This window comes from Streptopelia decaocto, assembly GCF_964273445.1.
Source record: "Streptopelia decaocto genome assembly, chromosome: 19".
NCBI lineage: Eukaryota > Metazoa > Chordata > Aves > Columbiformes > Columbidae > Streptopelia > Streptopelia decaocto.
In genome coordinates, this window is record NC_138674.1 from 2,821,188 (window position 1) to 2,847,597 (window position 26,410).

At 47.9% G+C, this 26,410-nt stretch overlaps 2 protein-coding genes across 3 annotated transcripts; one reads left to right on the plus strand and one right to left on the minus strand.

Moving 5' to 3' along the window:
• Positions 1-922: 922 nt before the first annotated feature.
• On the plus strand, positions 923-14,681 carry LOC309448047 (ras association domain-containing protein 5-like). Its single transcript, XM_082069248.1, has 5 exons — positions 923-1,400; positions 9,220-9,333; positions 10,547-10,844; positions 11,226-11,341; positions 11,890-14,681. The coding sequence occupies exons 1-5, from the start codon at positions 1,299-1,301 to the stop codon at positions 12,040-12,042; spliced, it is 783 nt and encodes a 260-aa protein (XP_081925374.1). The 5' UTR covers positions 923-1,298; the 3' UTR covers positions 12,043-14,681.
• Positions 14,682-15,229: 548 nt separating this feature from the next.
• On the minus strand, positions 15,230-26,350 carry EIF2D (eukaryotic translation initiation factor 2D). Of its 2 annotated transcripts, none has more exons than XM_082069285.1 (15): positions 25,885-26,350; positions 24,682-24,872; positions 23,927-24,010; positions 21,938-22,028; positions 21,163-21,270; positions 20,465-20,754; positions 20,054-20,261; positions 19,690-19,735; positions 18,896-18,999; positions 17,605-17,763; positions 16,854-16,943; positions 16,654-16,749; positions 15,898-16,018; positions 15,592-15,766; positions 15,230-15,491 (listed from the first exon to the last, which is right to left on the minus strand). In XM_082069285.1, exons 1-15 carry the CDS (start codon positions 25,938-25,940, stop codon positions 15,421-15,423), a joined length of 1,890 nt encoding a protein of 629 aa, XP_081925411.1. In that variant the 5' UTR covers positions 25,941-26,350; the 3' UTR covers positions 15,230-15,420. The 2 variants fall into 2 exon arrangements, with proteins under 2 accessions (XP_081925411.1, XP_081925412.1); XM_082069286.1 differs by having other exon boundaries at positions 20,144-20,261; positions 25,885-26,347.
• Between the last annotated feature and the right edge of the window lie 60 nt (positions 26,351-26,410).

Below are 26,410 nucleotides of genomic sequence, written 5' to 3' on the forward strand. Positions count from 1 at the left end.
CTTTATTGGATGGGCTGGTGGGGTCTTGTGTGAAGTATGCAAAGTGTGGGCATAGGATGGATTTATTCAGTGGAACGATACTCTCAGGCTTTGTTCCCTCTTCCTTTTCTGAGGTATGGTGGAGAATTGTTAGGGTGTATGCATGTACATTAATACTGCATTGCCTAAGCAGAGTCCTTTTTAAATTGATGCGTCAGGCTTTGCTTTAGTCCCCTCAACCTCCTTCTGAACACACGCGGGGTAAAATGCAGAATATTAGCGGGACAGTGGTGGCTCTGGAGGGGCTGGGGGAGAGCAGGATGGAAGAGGCAGCTCTGGGGATGGGTCTTCACAGGTCTGCGGGGGCCGAGAGGAGCAGGGATGATGCTGTTGCTCTGAGGCTTTTCCTGAGGCCAACACAGCATTTTAATCAGTCTGGGGCGATTGCTTCTTGCAAACAGAACCAAGGAGCAGAACAGTGTTTTCCTGGGCTGCAATCAAAGCTGCCTCAGCCGGGCGCCAGCACTGCTGAAATCGCTCCCGCTGCTCTAAAATTAGCTGTGGAGCAGGGAGGCACCCGCTGCCTCCCGAGAGCGATGACCAGGGGCTCCTGACACCCCGAGGAGGGTCTGAGGCCGCGTCCTCACCAGCTTCCCCCCTTCCCCATCACCTTTAGCAGCATGGTTAGGCTCGGTCCAGCCCTGGCTTGCTTCCCTAAGACATCAGATGCACCGCAGCTCTTGAGGATGCACTAACAGGGAAGGAGCAAGCATCCAGAGAGCCGTGGCAATGTGTTTCAGGTAGCAAAAGATGTGCTGGGGGTACCCGGGGATGGGGCAGTGCCCAGGGCCAAACTCAGCGCCTCGATGCAGCGGGGGTGAGAAATTTTGCAAGAGGAAGCGGCGGGGCCGCGCGGTGCGAGCGCAGGAAGGGGAGGCGATGCTGCGCCCCAGGGACCAGACGGCGCGTGGTGAGCGAACCCTGGGGTGCCAAGAGCCGGGGGAGCAAACTGGCAGCTCTGCCCCTTCCATGCTGCCCCCGCGCCGCCACGCAGGGAGGCGGGTGGAGGAGGAGAGGGAAGGGTTACCCGGCACGGCTGCCTGTTAAAGAGAAATAGCTCCGCTCGCTCTGGAGGATGAGCAGAAGGAGCTATTGCAGATAAGCGCCGGCGAGCTGAGGATGTGAGAGCCGGCTCGCTGCTGGCGCGGGAGCCCGAGCGGGGATCGCCCATGGTCGCCGGCCCCCCGAGCCCCCCAGCGAGCTCCGTGCGCACTCGGCCTCTCGCGTCCGCTGGGCTTCGATGACCCATCGGCAGCAGCATGAGCAGCGGGTACTGCAGCTTGGATGAAGACCTCGAGGATTGCTTTTTCACGGCAAAAACCTCTTTCTTCCGGAGCACACCAAGCAAGGTCCCTGCCAAGGTAACAGCTTAAAAAAAACTAGTGCAAAGGGCTGTGCTGGCTGGGAAGTTGGGGGGTTTGCTGGCCAGGGGGGAGATGTCAGTGTTCCTGCACGTTTGGCTGCAGGTGCTGCCAAAATTAGCTTGCAGCTGGAGCGAGGGCAGAGCTGCTGGCAGGGAGGAGGGCTCTCCCTGCCTCTTGCAGGCTCCCCATTCCCTGTCTGCACCGCTGCAGGTTTTTCTCGGCCACATTTCCACCTTTCGCATGCCCAGTTGGCCCCTTCACTAGGGATCCACAGTGGAGGAGGCGACTCCAAATGTGGTTTTGCAGCTTTGGGGGGGGCAGGCAGCAGCCCTGCCAGCTGCCATCCGTGGGTCAGGCTCCTGGCCAGGGACCTGTGGTTTGGTCTCACGAAATATGCGCCTTTGGTGACGATTGCACCTAACAGGTGGATAGGGAGATGGGAAAGTTACAGCATTAAATTAATCCACAAACTTATGAACACAGCAATGAATCTGGTCCTTGTCTGGGTGCATGGATCTGCCTTGGAGAGAGCGCTTGGCTGGGCAGCGTTTCACCCCAGGATGAGATTTCTGTATCGGTAACATTGGCAAGGCTGTTTCACGTTTTTTTAAGTGTCTATTAAAGAAAAAAATCCCCATCGAACTTTGGGGCCCCAACCAGAGCTGAGCATAAAAGGAGAAGGCGAGCGGGCGCTGCGGAAGTGGGGGTTTCACTCAGGAACAAGAGCCCGAGATGAGATCTGGCCTGGGGAGCAGCTTTTTCACTTAGAAATTCCCCTGTAAACCAGCAGCATCGACTTGCTCCTGCTCAGGCTCTGCTTCTATTTGCACACCCGAGGCTGCTGAGCCAAAATCCACAGCAGGTGCTTTGTGGTTCAGCTTTCAGCATCAGGAGGGCTCTCCCGGTGACCTGGGGTTGTTCTCCTTGGGGGGAGCTTGGTCTGGGGGAGCATTTAAGTCAACTGGTAATTTTATTCTAATTTCTTCAAAGAAATTCTCCCTCGGGTTTAACATGGGATATTCCCTGTTAGCCAGCAGCTCCCTCTCGCTATGATTAACCGACCGGTGCTGCTGGGTTTTTAAATGTCATTTGATGATTCATTTGTGTAGGAGATGTAGAAGGGCTCGGTGTTAGTGTGATAGGCGCTGTACCCCGCACCGGTTTAATTCTGTTCTTTTTGAGCCAGGGCGCTGCAGATTCTCAGCTACCTTTCAAAATCATCTTGGTCGCATTGGTGCTCAGGAACTCTCCCTTGCAGAGGGGCTGGGGGCTGCTGTGGCCCCTTTTTGCCCAGCTTCTCACCTGGATGTTTCTGGTGTGGGCAGGAGACCTTGTGGCTGCAAGATGGAGCCTTTTGGGGTTTGGTGTTATAGGGAGGAAATGGTTCCTGTGCATGGAAAAAAAAAATGATAAAAACAATGAAACAACACCCGCCAAATCTGCTGCTCAAGCAAATGATGATGTGTGATGGGTCTGTGTGCAGAGGTGGCTCCTCGTGTTTCTCCAGGGGTGGAAACCATCCTCAGGCCTTGGTGGGAAAAGGTTTTTGGGGCTTCTTGGCGCAGGTCCTGCAGGAGTGTGAGGCTGGACCTCAGCTCTGGATGGAGCTGCTGCTGGAGCGTGGTGGGATGGAGGAGGAGGAGGTGTTGGTGTTGGTCTGGAGAGGCTGGGCTGGATGGTGGATGGAGAGCAGCAAGGAGAACGTGTGTCCGGGGAGCAGCCAGCAGAGCAGGGGCCAGGGGACAGGCACAGCCCCAAGGTGGATGTCTCCCCTGGCTTTCGCTTTGCTCTTTGTCCCCATTTTATTATGTGGCATCTTCTCTTGAGCGATGTTATTGAATACAGAACGTTTCCACCACTGCGAGAGCTGTGTGTGGCAGCTTTTTTGCCACCAAGGATGATACCTGTTCCTGGCCACGGGCTAAAAACATCAACTTGCAGCCATGGGAATATGCTGTGCTGGGCAGGAATAAGCTAAATCCAGATAACGTAGGGCTGAATGTCTTAAAAGACCTAAGAAACAATCTCTGTGCAGGAAATGTGTTGAATGTGGGGTAGGAGGAGACAGGCAGGCCTCCCACCATTAAAGAAAAATAGAGTGGAATTTGACCACTGTGATTTGAGAAACGATTTTTCTGCTTGAAATAACTGTATTAGTCTGAAGCGCCTCTTTCTAGGAATTTTGTAATTCCTTTTTATTTTCAGAACCATCAGCACAATCACTTTTCATTAGCAAAGAACCATTTTAGATCTCTGAAGTGACCTCATCCCCAGAGATCTATTACTTGGCATTTTCCTGCCTCTTCAGCTGAATGGCTTCAGTGGCTCCTGCCTGAAGCGTGATTGCTTAAAACTCTGCAAAATTGCTCTTCGAGTCCTCCACCAGTAGCTAACCTGGTTTAGAGAGAGAGAAAGGAGCAAGTTTCCGTCCAAGAATAGAAAACACAAGAGGCGCAGAATGTAGTTTCATCTGGGGTGGGATCCAGGGATGGGGATGATGGGACCAGCCCCTGAATTAAGGGTCAGGTGTAGGGTCCTGTCCAGCCCAGACCCCCTGGGATTGATCTCCCTGGGAGAAGCTGCTCAACAGGGATGTGGCAGGAAAAAACGGTTTCTAAGTGAAATCTCCATGGCAATCAAAACACTGAGCCCATCTCCACTTGCTTCTAACCTCTCTGAAATGCAGCAATACTCCTCCCCTTCTCCAGTGATGCACTGTTCTCCTATCTTTTCTATCTTTTGCCTTTTCCTCTGAACCCCAAAGTAAACCGCAGCATCTTATTTGAATTTTTGAGTTTCTCAGAGGCAGTGAAATGTGGTGCGGAGCTGCTGCCTTTGCTTGATTTAGAAAGCTTTTTAAGTTGGGGGTTGACTTCTGCCATGCGAGAGGCTGTAGGAAAGGATGCTCTTCAGCTGGACCTGGAGTACCTCTCTCCTCGCAAAAATCTGTCACGGAGGCTTCATTGTTGCCTTTCTTGGCACAGAATCCCTCTTTTTGGAGTATGCCACCATAATTGTGATGGCCCATGGTTGTTTTTTTTACCTCCCCCATCCTAGGCTGTCATGAGCTCACTAGATGAGCAGTAGGATGCAAAGAGGAGGCTGGTGTGGTGAGCGTGGCTGTCCCAGCCCCGGGCCATGGCCATTGTGTGTCGCAGCCGCCTGCATCTTCCCGGGGCACTTGTTCTGGGGCAGCTTTTATCCTGCCGAGCATTAGCCCAAGTGCCAGATGAGGCTCAAGTCCTTTCTTATAATTGTTCCTTCTTACAATTGAGAAATAAAGTAGGTTAAGGAAGGGGAGCCGGTTCGCAGCAGGGCAGGGGGAGGACAATGGCACATTCGCTTCTCTGCGTTGCCACAGGTGCCCCTGGCTTGGTCCTGTGCAGCCCGCGGGTCCCTACGTCTCGCTGCAGATCGCAACTGCCTGCCAATTATTTTGTGGCAGTTTCCTAGGGGACGGCAAACCCCTCGCCTGCTGGTTTTAAGTGATGCCAGCAAGCTGGCAGTGCTGGTGAAGCTCTGGCATCCACGGCATGTTCTGCATCAGGTTTTTAACAGGTTAGGAGTGGAAGCATCCTGGCAGCTCCAGTCTCCCCATTGCTTTCCTTCCAGTTGCACATGAGGTTGGAGGGATGGGGATGATGGGAATGTGCTGGTTTTGCGGGCTGGCACACGGATGTGCTGCTCCACAGCCAGACCATCCCTAATTTCCAGCCAGGAGAGCCACGGATCCAGGAGTGCCTGCCAGGGTTTAGGCACAGGCAGAGTTACTGAACTGTTGTTTTGTTAACAGCTTGTTTCATCCTGTCCTGGTACAACAGGAAATGTGGCAACGGTTTATGGTTAATAGCTTCTGTTTTTCTTCCTTCAGTCAGAATTGCATATTCTGCACTAGAAACTTTGCGAAGCAGGGAGTCTGGGTAGGTTCATGAAGAGCAAGAAGTAGCTGATCTGATCGTGATGGAAGGAGCAGCAATTCCCTTCCCAGCCCTTTCCAGTGCTCCCCTTGCCGCGGTGCTGGTGCTGCTGGGCTGGCTCAGGCCCTGCTCGCAGGTGGATCCTGGGGTCTGCGGATGCTTTGGCTTACGTTTGGGTTCATCAAAACTAAGAGATGTGGTAAATAAATAAATGATGGGCAGTTTTTCTTTCCTAATGTGTGTTCCCAGACCAGGCTCTGAGCATCGCGAAGCCGCGGGACAGGCAGAGGAAGGTGGAAACTTGGGAAAAGGTTTGGGTGGGTGGGTGGGAGCTGAGCTGCCTCCCCGAGCAGAACAAACCACTGTCTGATTCCAGCTCCTGGGAGCAAAATTCCATCTCCAGCAGCAGTAGCAGAGCAGCTTTGGGTGCCTTGGGGGGGTTCCCTGCCCTGGGCAGAGCTCTGCAGTGCAGCCACCCCCATGCCTGACTGGAGTAGAAGCTTTTTGCAAGAACTAGGGTGCAGTGGGGGAGTTGGGGGGGGCTGAGCAAGCCAAGAAACCCACAGGTACGTCTGATCTGTTGAGACACATGCATTGGGGAGGCAGGATGCTGGGGGCTGGGCGGCGGTTTGTTGGCGGAGTTGCGTGGGGACGCAGTGATGTGGTGCCACCAGCACCATGTCCCTGAGCCAGGCTGCCCGCTCCTCCTGCTGCCAGGGGTTGAGATTCCCCAGAGCACGGAACAATTAGCACCTGATGTGAAACCCTGGGGACCGGCACCGCTCCAGGCCCCTGCAGTCCTGGGTGCACCGTGCGTCCTCCATGGAAACCGGGTGCCATGGGCGCGGGCTCTGAATTGCTGGCACCCGCTATTTTCCTCAGTTGGAAACATCAGAAGAGGGGAGGGACCTGCCCCGCTGGGGAGAAGCAAATTGCAGTGACAGGGATGGACTGAGCCGCTCTGTTCGCTTTTGCCGTGCGTGGCTGGATGGCTGCGGGTCTGCGCCGGGTTGTGTTTGTGTCATGGATGGGGTGTAGCATATGTGCGCAGCCCATCTTACCGCAGCAGCTACGAGGTGCTTTGCATGCAGGAGGAGACAGTCCCGCGGGTCTCCTGCTCCCCGCTTGCTGTGCAGTTTTTGGGGGGCAGCCCTGATGGATGGCAGCACGGCTGTGCCCGTCTCCAGCACATTGAAATGGGTGGCGTGAGGAAGTGGAGGGTTTCTCAGTGCACATCTTCCGTTAACTTAAAGGGAAGTTTTTTTGTAGTTGTTCATTTTGTTTCTTTCCCCCAGTGCTACTTTTGAAAGTCTCTACCCTTGAGATTATTTTTAACGTCTCCCACACCAGCCCAGCACCTGTGTAAGACCTATTGCAGTGAAGCCTGTGCCTAAGGGCTTGGACATATTCTGGAGCTGAAATTGCCATTATGTGTAATTCTCAAATACCCCAGGAAAGCTTTGCTTTTATTTTCTTAAGCCACTGGACAATGACGAGACTGTAATACAGCATCAATATTCTTCCATTGGGTTACTGCTCCGGATCACCGTTTCGAGAGGTCTCGTACTGTTTGCCAGACTCGAGCAGAAATTGCGAGCTCTCACCTGGGAATCACTTGAATCAATGTGGGGCTCTCGAGTCCCAGGACTGTAGGTGTCTTGCCAGATTGCAACCAGGATTTCTCCTCCTAAAAGAAATATCATGGGTAGCCTTGGGCAATATTGGCTTATTTACAGCTTGCTGCCTCCTTGTCTTGAGTGCTGTGGGGCTGCCTGGGAAGAGATGGGCTTTGTTCCCAAAGTTGCTTTTTTTTCCCCCCTTTTTTTCTTCTTTTTTTTCCTTCTAAGAGGTTACAGTGTTCGTTCTGAGTCTTACCGGCCCTGATAGCGCATCCCTTCACACTTTCTGCTCTGTGCTAATGCCAACTCCTGAGCAAACCCACAGAAAATCTGGGCGCACCGCTCGCGGTTCCGGGCGGCGCTGGCGAAATGTGTTCACAGCCTGTCTGGGGGGAAGGCGGTGAGTTCTGGAAAGGCAGCCGGGCGCTCTGACATCCAAGACGCGCAGGCTCGTTCATGGCAGGTCGGGATTTTGGGATGCTGTGCTTAGAGGAGAGCTGCTCTCCTGGCTGAAGGGCTTTGGGTACTCCAGGCTAAAGTGGTGGCAAAACCTTGAAGGACAAGATGAGCCTCATGTAGGGGCTTCCTAATGGTTCCTTGCTGCAGGTTATTTCCCCTGAGGACACCCAAAGGTGGCTGCTGGGCTTAATCATGCAGCCAGGGAACTCCTGGGTCAGTTTAGCTCCCTATGTTTAATGGTTTTTGGTGGCTTTTTCTTAGCTGGCTTGTGACTTTCAATTTACTTCAGGGTCACACAAGTCCTTGCTTCCATCTCATGATTACAGGAGCCATTAATTCTGCAACAGACTATTCTAGATGGGTGCTGAAAGTGACTGGGTGCTTTTTTCCTAAAATAGCTGCTTTGGGCTTGTTGACACCATCCCCAGGGGATGGGGACGGGATGCAGGGGGTGTCCCCAGAAGCACTTTTGCTGGGGGCTCAGTTGCTTTAGCTTTCTTCTCTGGGTTTCCCTCTCCTCTCTGCGCCGCCTTCATGGTGCAGGCAAAGCACCAGCACCCAGGGACAGCCCTGGGAGCCTCGAGGGGCTCTGCAGCCACTGAGGCTGCACTTGAACTCTTAGGGTGGGAACACACAACGTCCCTGCCCTGCACATCCTTCCCTGCCTTCCAGCACGTTTTCAGAAAAGAGCTTGCTGGTTCTCATGTTCCCGCAGTGCCTGGGCTCTGCTGTGATGCTGAGTGCGGTGGTGGAGGATCGCATCCCGAAATTGCGTTTTCCAGGGTGTCTGTGGCCTCTGCAGCTTGTGCAGATGGGAGGTGGGAGCGGGGGCTCCTGCTCTCGCTCCAGGCTGCTACAAACCTTCATCTCTGCACAAAACCATCTGCAACTGTGTGTTCCTGGTTCTACTCCGGCACTTCATCCAAACCTTTCGTTGCCTTTCTGCTAAATGCTCTAAACCCCGGCTCGCGTTTGAGAAGCGCCCACGAGCTGCCTCTCTGCAACAGGATTGTGTTTTCCTGTTATTTATTAGTGACATTTCCATGCCTGACCTGCAGGTAAAGCCCACCCACACACCAAATCTGTCCTTTTGCCTCTAAAGGGGAAATTCCCCAAAACCTGGGCGAGCAGCAGCAGCTGTTGTCCTGCCAGGGAACCCACGCACGGTCAGACCCTGAACAGTTTCTGACACGGGCTGGGATGCCCAGACTTGGTTTGCACTGACTGATTTATTACTCATGCAGCCAGCTTGCTGCTTGCTTGGTTTTTTTACTGCTCTGAGCTATGATTTCCAATGCTAAGGAGGAGTAATACAGCAGAGACTTGACTTCAGGTTCTGCCTGGGTGAACCTGCTGGAAGCTGGTTGAGGAGTAGCCAGGGTTTTTAAGGGGGTCCCGTGGGTGGGCAGAGCCATGAATGCTGGAAATAGGATGTGATTTTCCAATAGTGTTGCAGGAAGCAAAGAGACTCCCAGCAGGTGTAGGTGGCTTTTTTTACAAGTGGGTTTTAGATGCTGGATTCTGGTTTGTACTGGGATGTCTTTGCTGCCCTGTGCCCATTTCCCACTAACTGGTTGGTTTTGCATTACCCTCCAGTTCCTGTTCCTGGCGTGTGGAGGTGGTTTGGGGCAGGGATGTGGCATCCTGCACATTTAACCTTTTGGCTGTAGGGACCATCTCCATCTGCACCATCATTCCTTGTGTGAGCTCAGGAGCTACGCAGCCTCCTTGTTCCTGCATTTCCCAAGCAAAAGTAGAGCTGAACAGATGCAGTGTTACCCAATATGTAAAACAGCTAAAGCCTGTCTCTTCTGATTTCAGAATGTAACACAAACGGCAGAAGAAGAAAAACCCGAGCCTCCGACCGTCCAGGAGATCAAACAGAAAATTGAAAAGTACAATGCAAAGGTTACAAACTGCCTGTTGATGAAGCTGGTACGTATTTGGCTGCGTTTAGGTAATGCGCAAAGGTCAATGCTGGTTTCTCTAGGCTGTAGGAACGCATCTCCAAGGCAAGAGGGCTTGTGGCTGTTGAGTTGTTCTTGTTTTCCCTATGCAATCTGCTTTCTCTCCGGCTGGGGTTTCCTTAGTTTTAATCCCGGCCACTTGAGATAACCCTTCCTTGTCTCCATCCCTGCTCGACTGGCACAGGAGTCTCTGGGCAGCCTGTGCTGTGAATGATTTGCCACGAACAGCTGAGCCCACGTTGTTCTGGTGGGGATGAATCACAGGAGAACTCAGGCTGCGACTCTGCAGTTCAGCAGCTGTCGCAAAGTGGATTTAGAAACGCAAAGTGGATTTAGAAACGCAAAGTGGATTTAGAAACGCAAAGTGGATTTAGAAACTCAAAGCCTTTCTAGAAAGAGATGCTTTTCTCCTCTGCCACGGCCAGGCTTGTTTAAGCTGAGGTCTAAGAACCACAGTAGGTGGCTTATGTTTTGAAGCTTTGATTGCAGAATTACTTATCACCACCTGTAAGGAAAGGCTTGATATGTGGTGGGAAGACAAGGGAATGGCTTTTTTTACAAACCGGAGTACTGCAAAGGGGGAAAACTTCTTAAAGAGTGAGTTAATTAAATCATAGAACTTCCAAAAGCAGCAGCTACGTAACGCCCTAGTGCTTGCTTACACCTGAAAATAGTAGATCTGGGGGTAGGTTAAGGGACCTGTGGTGAGACAGGCTGATCTTGCATGGTGACTTATTACATGCAGAGGTGAGAATCCCATCAGTGGGGAATAAAATGTGAGGAAGATGGTTGTGAGATCCTGCTGAACACAAGGGGTAGAGACCTTCCCAGAGGTTTCCAGTCCTCACCTAATTGCGACTCCAAATTACACGCAGTGGTTTCCATAGCTGACTTATGACGGTGTTGGTTTGAAACGAGACGAGGTCGCACAGACACAAGGAAGGGATGAGTCATGACCGAGTGGAGGCAACAGGAGAAAAAGCAGCAGTGACTAACCCCAAATTACTGGTTACTTTTAACATGATTAATAAGAAACCCTCAACCTCCTGGCAGTACCGAGGGCTGAAAAGTCCTGCAGTCACCCACAGGCTGTAGCCCTGGAGACCAGCAAGTCCCTCATAGGGGTTGAAGGACTGGAAAAATCTCTCCAGAGCCTGATTCCCCCTTCTCCTTTGCTTCAGAATGACGATGGGACGTACACGGGTTTCATTAAAGTGCATTTGAAGCTGCGCCGCCCCGTGACGGTGCCGGCGGGGATCCGGCCGCAGTCCATCTACGATGCCCTCAAGGAGGTGAACTTGGCCGAGATGACGGACAAGAGAACGTCCTTCTACCTGCCGCTGGACGCCATCAAGCAGCTCCACATCAGCAGTACGACCACGGTGAGCGAGGTGATCCAGGGGCTCCTGAAGAAGTTCATGGTGGTGGATAATCCGCAGAAGTTTGCGCTTTTCAAGGAGATGCGGAAAGATGGGCAAGGTGAGTTGGCGCCCTCGGAGCCACCAGCTTTCCTGCGGCTGAGCAGTTTATTGACCGTTTTGCATGACGCAAACGTCATCGAAGCATTGGTCTGGGGTGCTGTGTCAGGTGGGCAGTGCCCAAATGCCAGATGAATAAATGGCCTGAGCGCCACAGGAGATGCTGCTGCTTAAGCTATTGGGGAATTAGTGGTTTTCAGAAGGCGGGCTGAAGTCCCCTAAGACCTCTAAGGGATCATTACAGGTCTGCGATGGAGACTCAATGAATTCACTGTGATCCTAAGGAGCATGAACTGCTTTTACGTGCTCTCATTGACCTTCTGAGCATCCCTCTTGCCCCGGCAGCCGAGGTCTCACCGTCAATGTCCCTGTCCCCTTGCAGTGCTCGTGCAGAAGCTCCCGCTCACCGAGTACCCGCTGTACCTGCGGCTGCTGGCGGGCCCCGACACCGATGTGCTCAGTTTTGTGCTGAAGGAAAACGAAACGGGGGAAGTTGAGGTACGTGGGTGACCTTTCCCTTGGTTTTTACATGAACATTAGCGTTGTGGAGCCCGTGGCAGCGTTGTAGAGCTGGGAGATGTACGGCAGAGGCTATTTGCCTTCTAAAACACCCAGTATGATACCAGTTTTCCTCCACATTTAAATTAGCAGCTGAATGAACTGTATCTTACTTAAGAAAAAAAGGTCATTTATTGCTACTAAATTATGTTGATTTTAAAAAATTAAACTTGTGCTGTAAAAATGCTGAGGCTGGTTTTGATGGCCAAACCATAATCTGTTTACAGAACCAAGCAACACCACCCCAGAGTTAATCCTCCATAATTAGATTAGTGAAACGCTGTGATAAGTAATCCACTAATTTAAGCAGAAGCCAGGGATGCTTGGGTAATGAATTTGCAGTCAGTTTTTGTCAGCAAACATGCTCCTGGTGCAGATGATGCAATAAGATGAACGGTGAGGATGATGCTCCACCGTGATGCTGCAGGTGATGCAATAAGGTGAACGGTGTGTGCTTTACGTTCCCTCTGCTTCTGCTGTTTTTGCAGTGGGACGCGTTCTCCATCCCGGAGCTACAGAACTTCTTGATGATACTGGACAAAGAGGAAAAGGAGAAAATCCAGCAAGTGCAAAGGAAGTACGAGAAGTTTAAACAGAGACTGCAACAGACCTTGAAAGAAGCCAGAGGCAAGCCTGGATAACCCTTCGGGAGGCACTGGGCACCAGACTAAGCTAGATAATATTTTTTAAATGAAAAAGACGCTTCTCAGGACACCTTAAAGTAGTCACTCTCCCTCTTCACCCTTCTATTAAGGACTGGCTCACAGCACCTATAAAATGAACATGTTGCATTTTCTTCTTCTGAAACCTCTTACCCCAGGACCGGAGCCAGTCCAGGAATGGGAAGCCTGGTTTAAAACTGCCCATTGAGAAACCAAACGCAGCTGCTGGTTCGCTTCTCAGCTGTACCATCGAATGGCGAAGCTTCATGGAAAACAGCACTGAACCCACTGAGAACATCTACGGGCTCGTGTTTTGGGCAGGGTAACGCTTGCCGTTCCCACTCCTCCCACCAACTCCCTGGTTCTTGTTCGGAGGTGCCGCGTGGCCGAGCTCTTGTTTCGTAAGTCGAGCGCAGGAAGCAGCAGATAAAGCGGAGGAGGTTGTTGCACCAAACCACGTGGGTGTTGCAGCTGGAACCAACTGTAGACAGACTTGTTCGGGTCTCAGGCAAGGAAACCTAAAGTTATGACACCAAGGCAGCTGCAACACCCAAACAGTCTGTTAGTAAGTGCTATTGAAACTAGGTAATACTAATTCAAGGAAAAGTCATCCATTTTGATTCTATTTAACTTCAAATTTTGAAAATAGATGTGAATTGAAGTAAATATCCCTGATGCTTAGCTAAATTAGCCAGTGTTTTACCGGTTTTCTACTCTGTGGGAATTGGGACCTGTGAGAAATTCTGCTTGAAAAGTGTAGAGATGGTGGTTATGGCACAGGCCGGTGGTTCGATATATAGAGCATTTAGCAATACATATCCAACAGACTAACCCAGGAAAATGCAAAACCTCTGACAAATCAAACCCACGTTGAGCTATGAACAGGTCTGGCACCAAGGGAGTGTCCAAGAGGGTTATGACCAGGTTTTGCTCCCTACGTGGAGCTGGGAGAGGACAGCGTGTCCCTCTCTCTCCCTCTCTCAGGGCTCCCACGTCTCCCAAGCATCCTTCATAAAAATCCTTGAGCTGGAGCATCGGTTACTGCCATAACTCCCACCAGCGACCCTGGTCACACTGATGCCGGGATTGCTGAGGGACACGGGAGGCTCGGGGACACTGGGCTGAGAGGGGACGGTCCCCACCTTTACCCTTGGTGCTTTGTCCCCAGCACGCTGCACACGGCCAGGTCCAGTCTTCCCTCTGTTTACACCGGGCGTTAAGAGAAAACGGACCGTTAATCCCGGCCGGATTCGGATGGAGCACGTGAATGGGTTTCGTGTTGACTCAATGAACAAGTGTCCCTTGGCGCTCGCTGTGATCCCACCTGCGTGAAGCGGGGAGGGAGGGGACCATGTTTTGGGTAACAGTTACCGCAGAGACAATGTAAAAGAGTCTAAAACTTACCTCAGTGCCTTTTGTTTCGGTTTGTTTTTTTCCTTAAGTGTGAAAACTTTGCATTTGGGCTAAGGAGGAACTTGGAAGGGGCTTTTGTCAAGAGGCCTTGGCAGTCCTGTCCCCCAGTTACCCCAAGTCCTGTTGTGACGAGGCTGCTTTTGGCTGTAGAGGGATGAGGAACTGTTTTGTTTCTTTCTTCAAAGTGACTGCTTGGGATTTTTGTTTCTTTTTCCCCAGATTAATACTTGAGTATGTTTGGTATAAGAGAGCAAGTGCATCACTTAAAGCCCCTCAGTTTGTTTAAACGCCACTTTCTGCAAGCTCAGCTTTAGTCAGTAGTGCACAAGGGTTTGCTAACAGGGCTTGGCCTCCCACTGTACTGTACTCAACAGCCCTAATAAAGCAGCATTTTTCATGCTCTGGGGCTGTTGTCCATTTACAAGAATATTCGCTACTTCACTACGCACTGGTGAAGTAATTTAAGCAACGTTTACCTAGTGCTTTTGAGTCTTGATGGCGCCGTATAAATCCTTCTGTTCAGGCAAGAGCAAGAACCCTGTAAAACCTGCCATTGGTTCTGAGATCGATCCAGCCGCTTGTTTTTAAATCCCTTCTCTTTCTGGCTAAAAGTTGTGAAGATTTCTCTTTTGGTTGTTGTTTTCTACTGGCGTTTTGGTGACCATTTCCCTCTCCCCTCCTGGCACCCAGCATGTCTTTGACATTTTGTACAAGGCATGGCTTCTTATGCAATTACCGTGAATGCTGCTGAAAACCTCCCGCAATGGGGAGGGCTCTTTCTTTGGTTATTTTTATTCAAGATACGGGGCATTTGAGGAATCAGTAGATATTGAAACTCAAATTCTCAAGTCAGTTGAGCTGTGACAAGGAGAGAAGCATCGGCCCCTTCCTTAAGCGCAAAATACTGTTGGCAGTGCCTTTGGTTGGTATATATTGTGTTGCCTTGTTTGCGTGAGTTTATTTTTCAGCTCTATTGTAAAACATGTAAAATAATGTGTATAGACTGGAATAGTAAAGCTTCTATGGCAAAGTGAAATGCATTTTTGCAATGCTGTAATTTATTTTTACTACTCCCTAGTAATTCTATGGCATTTTTAAAAAAAAAAGAATGTCTCACTTCCAGCTTTTTTTGAAGGTTCTGAAACTATTTGTTCATATGCAGACAGTGTAAAAGACGATAATAAAACTGTCAGTAATTAAAGACATCTCTTTAATTTCTTTTTCCGGCGCCCTCCTATGGAACTATAGTGTATTAAGTCTAAAGGGAAAATACAGGAATCCTTCCTAGAAGTGAATTTAAGTTTCTTAGCTATGTAAAGTGTTTAAGATCCAGCTGAAGAGGTACAGATCATCTACCCTTGGGAAACCTGACTAAAGCGTTCCATTAATCTTAACATTTTAGCTGGATTTGACAGAACTGCCACCCATGTCTACCTGTGATAAATTACAGTTAATCTTCTAAACTGTATTATACATAGAGTTCATTCGCAGTGATCAAAAGTCTGATATTAATACCTGGAAATGTTTAAAATCTAAAAGCGAATGGGTTTTACCTCTGACAGACACAATCTATGGCACGCCAAACTGTCCCAGGACAATGTGTTGCAATGTACTTTGCTTACATTTTGGTGCAGGTTCTATTCCTGTGCCTTTGCTAAAAGATGCAAAGCAAGAATGTTAAACCAGCCAAAAGCTGCTGCAGCCAGAAAACCAGCACACTATTAGGAACTTCTAGAAAATATATGGAAAAGGATAATACTAGAGGTTTTATTCAGCTTTTTATTTTTATGAAAAATGAACAGCTGGAGCACTATTATTTGGGTGAATCCCAAACACTCAGGACTCATTTTTGAATGAATGGGGCCCACAGATGATCCTTGATTTGTTGGCAGAACACTTGTATAAATAATGAGAACTGAGTCATTCTTCCAGTAGATTTTTCTCCTATTTCTTCCGGCCGAGCTTTGGAGCCTTCTCAAGGCCTTGAATATATTTCCGAGGTAGCTGATATTCTTCTGCAACATAACCAAGAATTCAGGTAAATATTCAGAGCTCAAGAATGAAAATCTGTATCTTGCTGTAACCAGTTCAAGCCAAGTTCCAGAACAGACTTACCAAGCAGCATCTTGGCCAGGTGATGGATTTGGTTGCCTTGGATCTGGACTTGAACTCTGTCTTTTGTTCCAGGTACTGGGGTGATGGTGGCACTGGCTTGTACTTTTTGTTGCAGAATGTTGGCCACACACTGTGGGTCTAAACCGTACAGCTCAAGGTTCTTGATAATTGTCACCTATGGGTTTTAATAGTTAGTACAAACATCACTGGTGTGGGTATTAGCAAGTCACGTCCCATTCATCCCAGAAAAACTGCTCTTGGAATCTGGGCTTCTGCTCAAAATCCATCATTTCAGTTATCTTTTACCTTCTTATTTGATGATCTCTGTGCTACGGTTATGTCGATGGGCTCAATGTTTCCTTTCCTCACAATAGGCTCTTGTCCAAAAAATGTCACCTGGTGTAAGGGCTGCAGCCGTTCCAGGCACCTGAACAAAGTTCATAACCCAAATTAGTCTACAGAGAACAGCAAGTGTGATGTTCACTGCGCTCTTCCACTGCAGCCTTCCACAGGCTTTTGAGACTACATGAAAGCCAAGATTCTATGTGTGAGAAGAGTTTGTATCTTAAGAAGATAATGCACAATGATCTCACACAGAGATTTGCACCCAAGCTATTATTTAAATAATAATAATTGACTAAAATAAAGCTGGTCTACTGACTCGCAAAAATTATAGCTTAGATCATGACTGGTAAAATTTTATAAATTGGCTCTTGCAGAGGAAAATCTTCTTTAATTCTGCTTTTAAGCTACTCTTCAGTTGCAAAGGATGGCTTTATAAATGTGTACATACAGACTGTACACAGAACCAGGGACTGTTTGTTTAGGAAGCTTTCCCAGGTAAGTGGTGAGCAGGTAAACACAAAGACCCCCAACAAGAACAGTTAATGCTTGATGTTTGTTAAATGGTGAAGAATGAGAGATCCTTCAAGTAAAGGTCTCTGGGTATTTTTTATTACCAGTAGAAAATTACAACTTAGGGAGCTCAAATAACATGCGGCTTTGAGTTGCATGCGATTAATCTGTGTTAATACTGAAAAGCAACACTGAGAAAACAGTCACCTGCTCAAGAGGTCATCCCATTTAAGTTTGGAGATTTCATCTTGTTCTGACTTATCTAGCAGGCAGTCGCACAGAATGGCATTCACCCTTACAAAGCTACAAAACAAAAACACACATTAGAAGCAAACAAGTTCACTTTTTCCCTCTAACTTCAGCCCCTCCTGTGGCAGTAGGGTTGGACAACTTCCATGTCTACTTACTTTTTGTTTGTTTCATCAACCAACTCGTTAGTCTTCACGTAGTTAATGATGATGTTTCTCACCTCACTGCTTGAGAGGATGCTGCCTTTTCTAAAGAGAGAAAACTTTCAAACTTAATAAGTACTTGGGTTCTGTCACTGAGAGAGAAGACACCCACTACCCTGACTACATTTGGTAGCTCAATACTCAAATAGAGCTGCTGGGGAGTGATTTCTTGTCACATCTTAGCTGCTGTGTAGCAAATCAAAGGCTCATGGCAGTAATTAGATTCTAAACCCCTTGGTTCTGGGAGCCCAGTTTGGGAGGGTGACCCCAAGGGCACCCCAAACTTCAGGAGACTGTGGTTAACTTGTACTAAAGTGCTCAGTTGAAGACAGGCTGCCAGTGCTACCTGAACTACATCAGAACAGGTAAGATAAGGGCACAAGGAGGCAAGTGAGTTCCTTAAATTATCCAGGCACCCTCTTTCCAGTAAAGCACACTGTGGGTGGGCAAATATGCCTTATCCAATGGCAAATTAAGACAACCCAAGAAAAATGCATCAGTTTTGACACTTGAGCTATCGCCTCCTTAGCTGTGGGAGAAGTGATGTGAGTGCTTACTGAACACAGTTGCCACAGCCTCTTATCTATCTTCCCTTTTGCGAGGCAATTAATACATTCTTGATTCCCATCACCTTTCCTGACAGCATCGGTTTGTTAGTCTCCCTCTTCCCGTACCAATGGTTTTGTTGTATTTTCCTAGTGCTTACCTGTGTCCAGATTCCTGAAAGAGTGGGATCATTTTTGTTGAGACCCCATAAAGCGGAATTATTTCAGGAGCGTGGTACTCTTGTTCTCTGTCTTCACTCTTGCTGTCTTGGGCAGCAGAAGCTGAAGAAAATCCCTCAGGTACTGCAAATGCTTTAATGCTGAAATGAGAATTGACAAAAACTGAGTTTGAGTACGTCTGTCTCCCAATGATAAGGTCAAGTACAATGACAGAAAAGTTAATGCAAAAAGTCAAAGTGATTCTGCTTCTTTCCAAACGCTGAAGAAAAGATACACTTGTATCTACAGAAATGTTCTCCATGCCATTAGTTGCCAAGGAGATGTCATGTAACAGGAAGCCTCAGGCCCGCCGGGAAATTCCAAGAGAGCTAATGTGCCAATATGCAGAAGGAACGAGTAGGATGCTCTTGAGGTAACTACTAACCCTTCGAAAGAGAACAGAAACACCGATAGAGGATTTGTGCAGTAAATAACTAAAAGAGTGAGAGTATTTGTGGAAAATATATCATTTTTTTTCAAATTTTTTTTTTAGATTTTAACTTTGGCTTCTGATTTTGCAAAGTGCTTGATTTGTCACATAGATGGAATGGGGAGGGGGAGACCTGCTTAAACTGGGAAGGCATGAAAGTCAGACCATTATAGTCACTGTTAAATAGATGGAAAACTGCCTTCTTGCCTCCTTCCCCTCAACACCAACAAAGAAACCCACACAAACTACCAAGACACTGTCAAAAGTACATTCCTTTTAGTGACTGCTAACAGGCTTGATGCTAGAACTTTTCTATTAGCATCCAAACTGGAAGCCAGAAATTTGTCATTTTAACACTGCAAAAACTGCAAGGGATTGAATCCCCTGTAACACTTTCAAAGCTGTTTCTCTGGAAAATTTGTACACCCACTACAAGAATAAAGAGCCATATGCAATTTTCAGATCATTTAACAGTCCCTTCTGATCTGAAGTTCTATGGATGAATGCACAATAAGCAAGAAAGGTGGAAATCACGACACTGCCATTAGACCTTCAGCACACTCAGTGCCGCTGAGTAAAGACGGAAGAATAGAGTTTACCTGGAAGAACTTTACAAGAGCAGGAAACATAAGCAATTTGTATAGAAGCAGGGTATAAAATCCCTCTGTAGCATGTTAAGGTTAGGAAATGAGAGCTGCTGCACGAACTCAAGCGAGTACAGGTGATGGAGCTGGAATCAGCATATTCCGCTCCCTTCTTTCAGAGACTACCAACTCTTTAAAATATTACAATATTTGACATACTCTGGATGTTTCCAGTCCACTTCCACGATGCTCTCCACACCTTTGTTCAGCTCCTTCACTTGTAAGATGCGCTGCTGCTGCATGCATTGCAGGAATTTAGAGAACTGCAGGAAACAACAAGCAGAAATGGGAAGTCAAGCATTTTAAATTCCTGCTCATGCGCTCCTGACTGAACCAAAGTTAATCGCTAAGTCGGAAAAACTTCATTAATAAAAGAAAATACACACCCTACGCCTTTGCTTCTCTAAATACGACAATTGCTAAAGAGCAGTGAATGCCTCTGGCTCTAAACCAGAGTGAGCAAGTGTTCCTCTTGTAGTTCTGCTGTCTATTTGCTCTGTGAGCACCTCAGCCGAATCACCATCCATCTCACGGGGAGCACTGTGAGATCTTTGGGAATGCGCTTTGCTTGTCATCTACACAACAGGGACAACATTGTCTCCTTTCTCTTCATTTTTGTTCGTTAATAGCCCTAGAAAAGGAATGGCCTCTTCTTGCAAGTCATTGCACTGTCCACCAAGACCAGAAGCCTCTAAGAGCTATGGCAGTAGATAGTGGCAGATCAATGCAGCTGCATTCAAAGCAGATTGATGCTCATGCTCTCAGCACAATTACTTTTCTCCCTGGATCCCACAGGAGCAGAGCGCTGAGAAAGAATAACTTGCCTTTTAAGAACAGCTGCTAGGCTTTTCTGTTTGTTGTTTTACTAACACTTGAACAATTTTGACTTTAAACTTTTTCTCTCCTTCCATTTCTTATTTAAATTAATGCAAAAACCAACAGAAAAATCTCACCTTCTTATAGCTTGATTTCTTTATGTCCAGTTGTTGTCCAGCGGGGCTATAAACGGATTTTTTAAAAGTTCTTTAGTTACAAGTCACCCTTCATTTCTTCTTAAATCTTGCTACTTATGTTAGAAGTTTCTTAAGAGCGAAAATGCGAATCACACAAAGAAAGAATTACTTCAAATGAGCTAATAAATAGAACATGATGAGTGAATCTAGTGCTGATGTTCCTGTGGGTGGGCAACCAGCCATTTAGGCAAACCTGAAACAAATGTCAGCCAACTTGGGTTCAGTACCACTGGTCCAACCAATCCTTAAAGTATCTGATGTAAGAAGTGAGCATAATCTTAGAAAAGGACTGAATTTTACTTACAAGTCAAAAACTTCATTGACACTTGACCCCCATGGTTTTAAAGCCAAAACCCCAGCATGCAAATCCAAAGACAATCTTCTTACCACATACCAACATGAGAACATATGGCTGCGTAGAAACGTGCTGGTGAGCAGAGGGAGATCTGACTTCTTGACTTTGCATTTTAAGGCATGGAAAAAGCACTGATTAAATAACGCATCCATTTGCTCTGCAGGGATAAAAAAAGGACAAGTAAGCTGTGAGTAGTCCGTCTTTTTTTGAGAACTTGGTTCTGTCAGATTGTCTTTCAGATCACACAGAACTGTCTCTACCCCACTCTCGCACTGAGCTGCCCAGAGTGGTCTAGATGGTGGGTATGGGCTTCAGTAAACCACAGGGGCACAGTTTGGTTTAATCTGGATGCAAAAATACCTTGTGGAGTCCTGCTGTCTTCAGCTTCCTGCTGAACCTCTGCGTTGGCATCCTGAGCTGTTTCTGCAGCTCTGCTCTCCTCGAGTTCCTCCGTTCCCATCAGAACGGCACAACTGTCTTGCTCCTTCAGGCTCAAGTCACCAACGTCCACGTGCTGCAACGGGTCAGTGGAGAAGCTGATGACGGGCTCCTTCTTCTCCATCTCTTCCTCATCTTCAGCACTCTCCTTTTCAGCAGAATCTGTTACCAAGGGAGCTAAGGTAGGAGGACAAGATTTGTCACCATATTCCCTACAAAAGGAAAAAAAAGGCATAACATAGCTTTCTGTTTACTGCTTTGAAACCCACAGGACATGAACAAGTGTCATCCTGCCAAAAGGCACTGGCATTTTCATGGATCTTTCTCTGCGTTCTCAGAACTATAAAATCTATTTTTAACTCACCTTCCTCCATAAACTCTGTGTTCCCCCCATGAATCTCAATTTAAAACTGAGCAGACTAGTTGAATACAAATGCAAAGCAACTCTTATTTGGTTGAGACGAGCACAGTTGACCATTTTCAAGTAAAAATTATACAAAGTTCATTTTTTTATAGAACAAGATTTTCTAAAATCAGAGTAACAGGGATGTTCCAGTTTTATTTCTATAATAATTACTCTCAGGTTGAAGGGACTGAACCAAGGGAATAATTTTACCCACCAGAGGTGATCCATGTATGTATGCAACACAGCAAAGCCCTTCCCTTTCATTCCAGCCGCCAGCATCTCTGCCGTGGACATCGTGGCAACTGCAACTGCTACTGGAGCTCTGGGAAAAGAAAAGATGTTAGAGCAAGACAGCACAAACACACAGTGCTGCTCACGCAAAGAAAAGACCGTGCCATTGTGAGATCCAGAATTGCTTCTACAATGTCATTGTTCCTTACAGCCTGATTTTTAAAGCATCTAGGTGTTTTCTAGCTATCTTCTGGTATGTAAAGTCTTCCAAAGAAAGCCAGGGCTATGTGCAGCTGTGATAGTGAAGGTTGCACAGCGACACGTTCTTTGCTTTAATAAAGCACAAGAAGCATATGCATTGCCAAAGGAGACTAGTAGTGGGGGGAAAAAAACCAACAGCATTAGCACTGCTCCCTCACTCTGAATTTCCTTGTAGACAAAAATACAACTGTGTAGAATACTGTCTTTTATTAAAAAAAATTACTCTGTTTCAAAACAAATCTACCAGTTGTGCCCCCACCGGTCCAAAAGAACCCATTTACAAAGCTGTCCATGCAAGCTCAAACATATCCCAACACAGACACTTGAGTGGATTTTTTTGCCTGCTCTATTTTCCACTGTTTAGGTCCACGGTGCATCAAATGCACGAGAACAGTTCTGCTTTTATTTCCTCAGAACTCCAGAGCCTTCCTGTAAAAAAATATCTTCACTTCGTTTTGATTTTCTAAGAAAAGACATGGATAAAGAACCCTCCATACCTGTTTCCCAAGAGGGTGACAGCACAGAGCGCGCCCCGCTCCACTTGAGGGAAGCCAGAAGGTGGCACTACAACTCCTGGCAGCATCAGATCTGAAGGAAAGAATAAAGCACATCCATTTCCCAAGGAAAGACTCGGCCACTACCTCCTCCACCCCCATCCTTCCTCTTACTCAGCAAAAACACAAGCCTGTTAATAGCTGAGAACACGATTCTCTGTTTTTCCTAGTAAGGCAGCACTTCTTGCTACCACACTGTGGAGTAATGCACAAGGGTGCTGGGCACATCCCAAAAAATTGCAGAAGAGCTGAGCACACTCAGCCCCTGGTAATCCCAGCTGCTCTCTCCCCCTGAAGAAAGAATTGCCTAAAATTTGCAACTGCTGACCCAACCCTCTTGATCCACACAACAGCTGGGAACTCTGCTCAGCTGACAGAGCCGCCTTAACGATCTCCTTGCTCACCTGGACAGAAACAGGACCCCTTCTGCTGTGCTTCCTTCTGCTTTCCATCCCTGGGATGAACAGAACAGCATGGGAATAAACACCAGTTTTCCATGCTGTGTATGTGGCATCACGTCACCATCAAATCACGTAAAGAGCATCTGCTCTTCCTCATAGCAGCTGTAATTGTCTAGAGCTTGCAGTCTCATGGACTGACCTGTGTTCTGCGGTTTGGTTTTGAAGGCATCTCACTTTTTTTTTCTCAGCATCATAGATTCAATGTGTATGCTGAAAAAGCCGATGGATTTTTCCTCCCATTCACTCTCACAACTACTTTCAGCAAATCTAGAATGAACTCTGCAATTGCAACAAAAGCTCCACACCTCCGAGGCCAGAAATCACAAGATCTTAACCTGACTAGGTAAGTACCATGAGTACATCATGTAAATAATCAGGGAATACAGCAGATATTTGAATTCACTGAACAGATTGCAGGTATAGTACTACCTTGCATCTCTTTTTAACAGACTGCACCCTAAATGTGCTCCCTCCCTATCTGTCTGCAGCACTGGATGGCCTCCTGCCTTTCCTCTTGAGATGTGGCTCTACCACTCCTCTCTGACTCTGTTGGCCATTGTCAGTGTCTTATCTCTGGATCTACCCTGAGGTAGCCTGGTTGCCATGGGAGATGAATGACCTGCAGCACTCTTTCAGCAATGTCCTTCCCCCATTAGCAAGACTTTTTTCCCCCAGAAACTAGGTCACTACAAGTCTTGCTCAGATGTCTTATCCCAGCTACACATTAAAGCACTTTTATTTCCCCACAAGTAAACAGAGGGACTTCAGTTCTACTTTAGATACTGTGTAATGGAACAAAAAAGATGTCTCTTCCTACATGTACACTTCCATTTACAGACTAAGGCTGCAGCGGCTGCAATTTAATCTTTTTCTGGTTGAGCAGTTCTGCAATTTCAAGTTTATAAAGACTTGATTCTCCTAAGTCTGAACTGCATCCAAAGCAGGTTCCAGAGAACAGACTCCTTTCTTGTTAGTCTTGATCCATAATTAGGTGGCAGAGCCAGTAATCCAGGAATTCAAATCCTACCTCACCTGCACAATCCACAGTTTACTTGACAGTTATTATAGTTGTAGGTTCCCATATAAGCTCACTTCTCATCCATAGGACAAGCTACTTCACCTCTGAACTGAAAGGAAGCAGGGTGGCAGCAAAGGAACTCAGCTGCTCAAGGAAAGTTATAAAAGAGACAGACCAATGACACAGTTCTGTGTCCTAGTTCAGAGCTGCTGATCACCCTGAGAAGATATTTCCAAGTCCGAGACTCCCACGTGGAACAGGTTACTGCATTTAAACAGCTTAACCTACATTTTCTTTCATTCATGTTATTTTCCTGCTTAGGGCATCACCATGAATTACTCTGTGAGTTTTTTGTTTCAGGTACATTTTTGCCACTGGGGAAGATAACATAAAAATAGTCCTGAAGGCAACAGCTTTTTGCAATGCAATTTGACAAAGTTCTGGTCCTCTTACCTGCTCCTCCTGCTAGTTTCTGTAGCACAGGGGGCCATGTCGAAAAAGCAGGGAGAAGATCTGGGTAGAGCCACAGCATGTACACTGTCCCAAAACAGAACCAAATTTAAAGATTTGTCATTAAAAACATCTCTCGCTGTTGCTTCTTCCCATCCTTAAGACTAAGCAGTGCAATTCTAACCACAACTAAACACTCTTGGGTTACTCGGGTAATTGAGAAATCTGAAGCCAGAACAATCCTACAATAATTAGATGTGATGGAGAAAAATAAACTGCTAGTTAATTCAAGCTCCTGTTAATTGTTACATACAGACAAATGTTTGTATTATTTTCCTTAAATCAAAGGCACTCCGAGCTAATATGCTGCTCCAACAGGGAAGAATTGCTGGGTATGGGAAAAGCAAAAGCATAGAATATCAGAGCAATTCATTGCCTAAATCCAGGGCTGACTGGAATCGAACATCATCCGTCTTGGAATTACACCTTGCAATGGTCAAAAGAGAGAAATAGGGCTAAGATGCTACCATGACTTAAAAACCTTGTTTATAAGCTCTGAGCACCTCAATTTCCTTTTTTGCATAAAGAATCCAGAAATGCCACTGATTTCACAAAGATGTTGGTAGAATAAGTACATTAAAGATTATGAAGTGTACCAATACTGTAGTGGTAAGTATTTAACACAGACACAAGGAAATCTTTTGGGGAAAGGTTGGTGTCCAATAAGGGGAAGGATTATTCTAGTCCACTCCCCATACCTGTTGGATACAGAGCTTTCTCAATTTCAAACAGTATCGGATTCCTGTGATTCATGTAAACAGTGACGGCCTCCCCTTTGTGAGAGTATATTTTGATGACATTAAGCTCTTCCTTGTTCGGAATAAACTCAGCCAATTGTTCAGCACTAAGGTGAGGAAAAGCCGCTGCGACGTCCGCTCGCAGTTTTCTCCTGTAACGATAAAATCACAAATACATTACAAAGCTCTCCAGACCATTGCTCAAAATAATCGCTAGATCAGTAGTTACTATTTTGTTGGCTGTCTACGATATTCCCACTTGTTCACAGAAGATAATTTGAAGCATTGGTCTCTTCTCCCAGGCAGTCAGCAATAGGACAAGGGGGCATGGGCTTAAACTCTGCCAGGGGAAATTTAGGCTGGATATTAGAAAGAAATTCTTTACAGAGAGAGTGGTCAGGCATTGGAATGGCTGCCCAGGGAGGTGCTGGACTCGCCGTCCCTGGAGGTTTTTAAACTGAGATTGGACATGGCGCTTAGTGCCATGATCTAATAAATGGACTAGAGCAGGACCAAGGGTTGGACTCGATGATCTCTGAGGTCTTTTCCAACCCAGTCGATTCTGTGATTCTGTGATTTATGTACGGCTTTACAAAAGAGGCAGTTGCATGATGGAAGAATATCAGACAGGCCAGCTAAGCTTGACCTGCTCGTATTCTTCCTTAAATATCTGCGTACAGCTCCTGTTGCTTCCTTTGAGGTTTCCCACTGGGATTTCATCACTGCTCTGAGCTCCTGAGCAGAAATCTGAGAGTGTGCGACTTGCTGAGCCCAACCTGTCACAGAGGAGCAGGGGGTTAAAACTTCCCTCTCCCCCCATCCCCTTTCGGACAGTTTTAACTGTTTTTTAGACACGGCGATGGGCACCAGGTGGGTTTGTGTGGCCATCCACGGCAGCACCCAGTCAATCTCAAAGATCGGCAGGTCCGCCCAGCATCGCTACACAAGAATATCATAGTAAAGCAGCCAGACCTCGACATAATAACTCATTTGAGCCTGGTTTCATTAAAGCAGCACGAAAAGCGCGTTTCGCATTCAGAGCGGCGGTTCGTGTTTAGCACAAACCCAAGGGTGGAAGCGGCCGCAGCTCCGTGCCGGCCCCAGCCCGGCCCACGCCGCTCCCCTCAGCCGAGCCGCGGCGGGGGGCTCCGGCCCAGCACTCACCGATCGGACCCCTTGATGGCGGTGTTGGATCTCACCCGGAACGCCCTGGAGAACATGGCGGGCCCGCGGCCGCGGCCGGCGCCGCGCTCCCCTCAGGCCGCGGCGGCCGCCATGGCGCCCGTCCCGCGCTGCAAAAGCGTCCGGCTGGAAACCGCCTCCCCGCGGCCTCGCTCCAACCGCCCGGCCCGGCCCGGCCCTGCCCGCTCCCCCCGCCGCTGGGTCACCCCGCCGTGCGCCTCGGCCGCTCCACACGCGGGAGGCGATCGCCGTGGGGCGGCTCTCTCCTCACGGAGCCTTTTCCTCTCCCCAAACGCTTGTGCTTTGTCCTGTGAGGGCTCTCCTGGGGCGGGGGGACACTGCGAGACGCGCTGATGGGGGAGAGGGGCAAGAAAACGGGCGGTGAAACCCAAACGCTTTGAACAGGGGTTTTAAAATGTAACTTTTTTAGGTGAGGAAGGCGCTGCCGCGGTTCCCAGCCCCGCCCCGGCCCGGGGAGGCCCCGTTCCCCAGCCCGGCCCTCCCGCCT

Excerpts from the sequence above, each read along its gene's own strand:
- LOC309448047 (XM_082069248.1), top strand. The coding sequence starts at position 1,299 with ATGAGCAGCGGGTACTGCAGCTTGGATGAAGACCTCGAGGATTGCTTT. Across the intron at positions 9,334-10,546 it reads ACTGCCTGTTGATGAAGCTG|AATGACGATGGGACGTACAC; the intron begins GTACGTATTTGG and ends CCTTTGCTTCAG. Across the intron at positions 11,342-11,889 it reads ACGAAACGGGGGAAGTTGAG|TGGGACGCGTTCTCCATCCC; the intron begins GTACGTGGGTGA and ends CTGTTTTTGCAG.
- EIF2D (XM_082069285.1), bottom strand. The coding sequence starts at position 25,940 with ATGTTCTCCAGGGCGTTCCGGGTGAGATCCAACACCGCCATCAAGGGG. Across the intron at positions 20,755-21,162 it reads ACATACATGGATCACCTCTG|GGAATATGGTGACAAATCTT; the intron begins GTGGGTAAAATT and ends TTCCTTTTGTAG. Across the intron at positions 16,944-17,604 it reads TTTCAGGAATCTGGACACAG|AAAAGGCAGCATCCTCTCAA; the intron begins GTAAGCACTAGG and ends TTCTCTCTTTAG.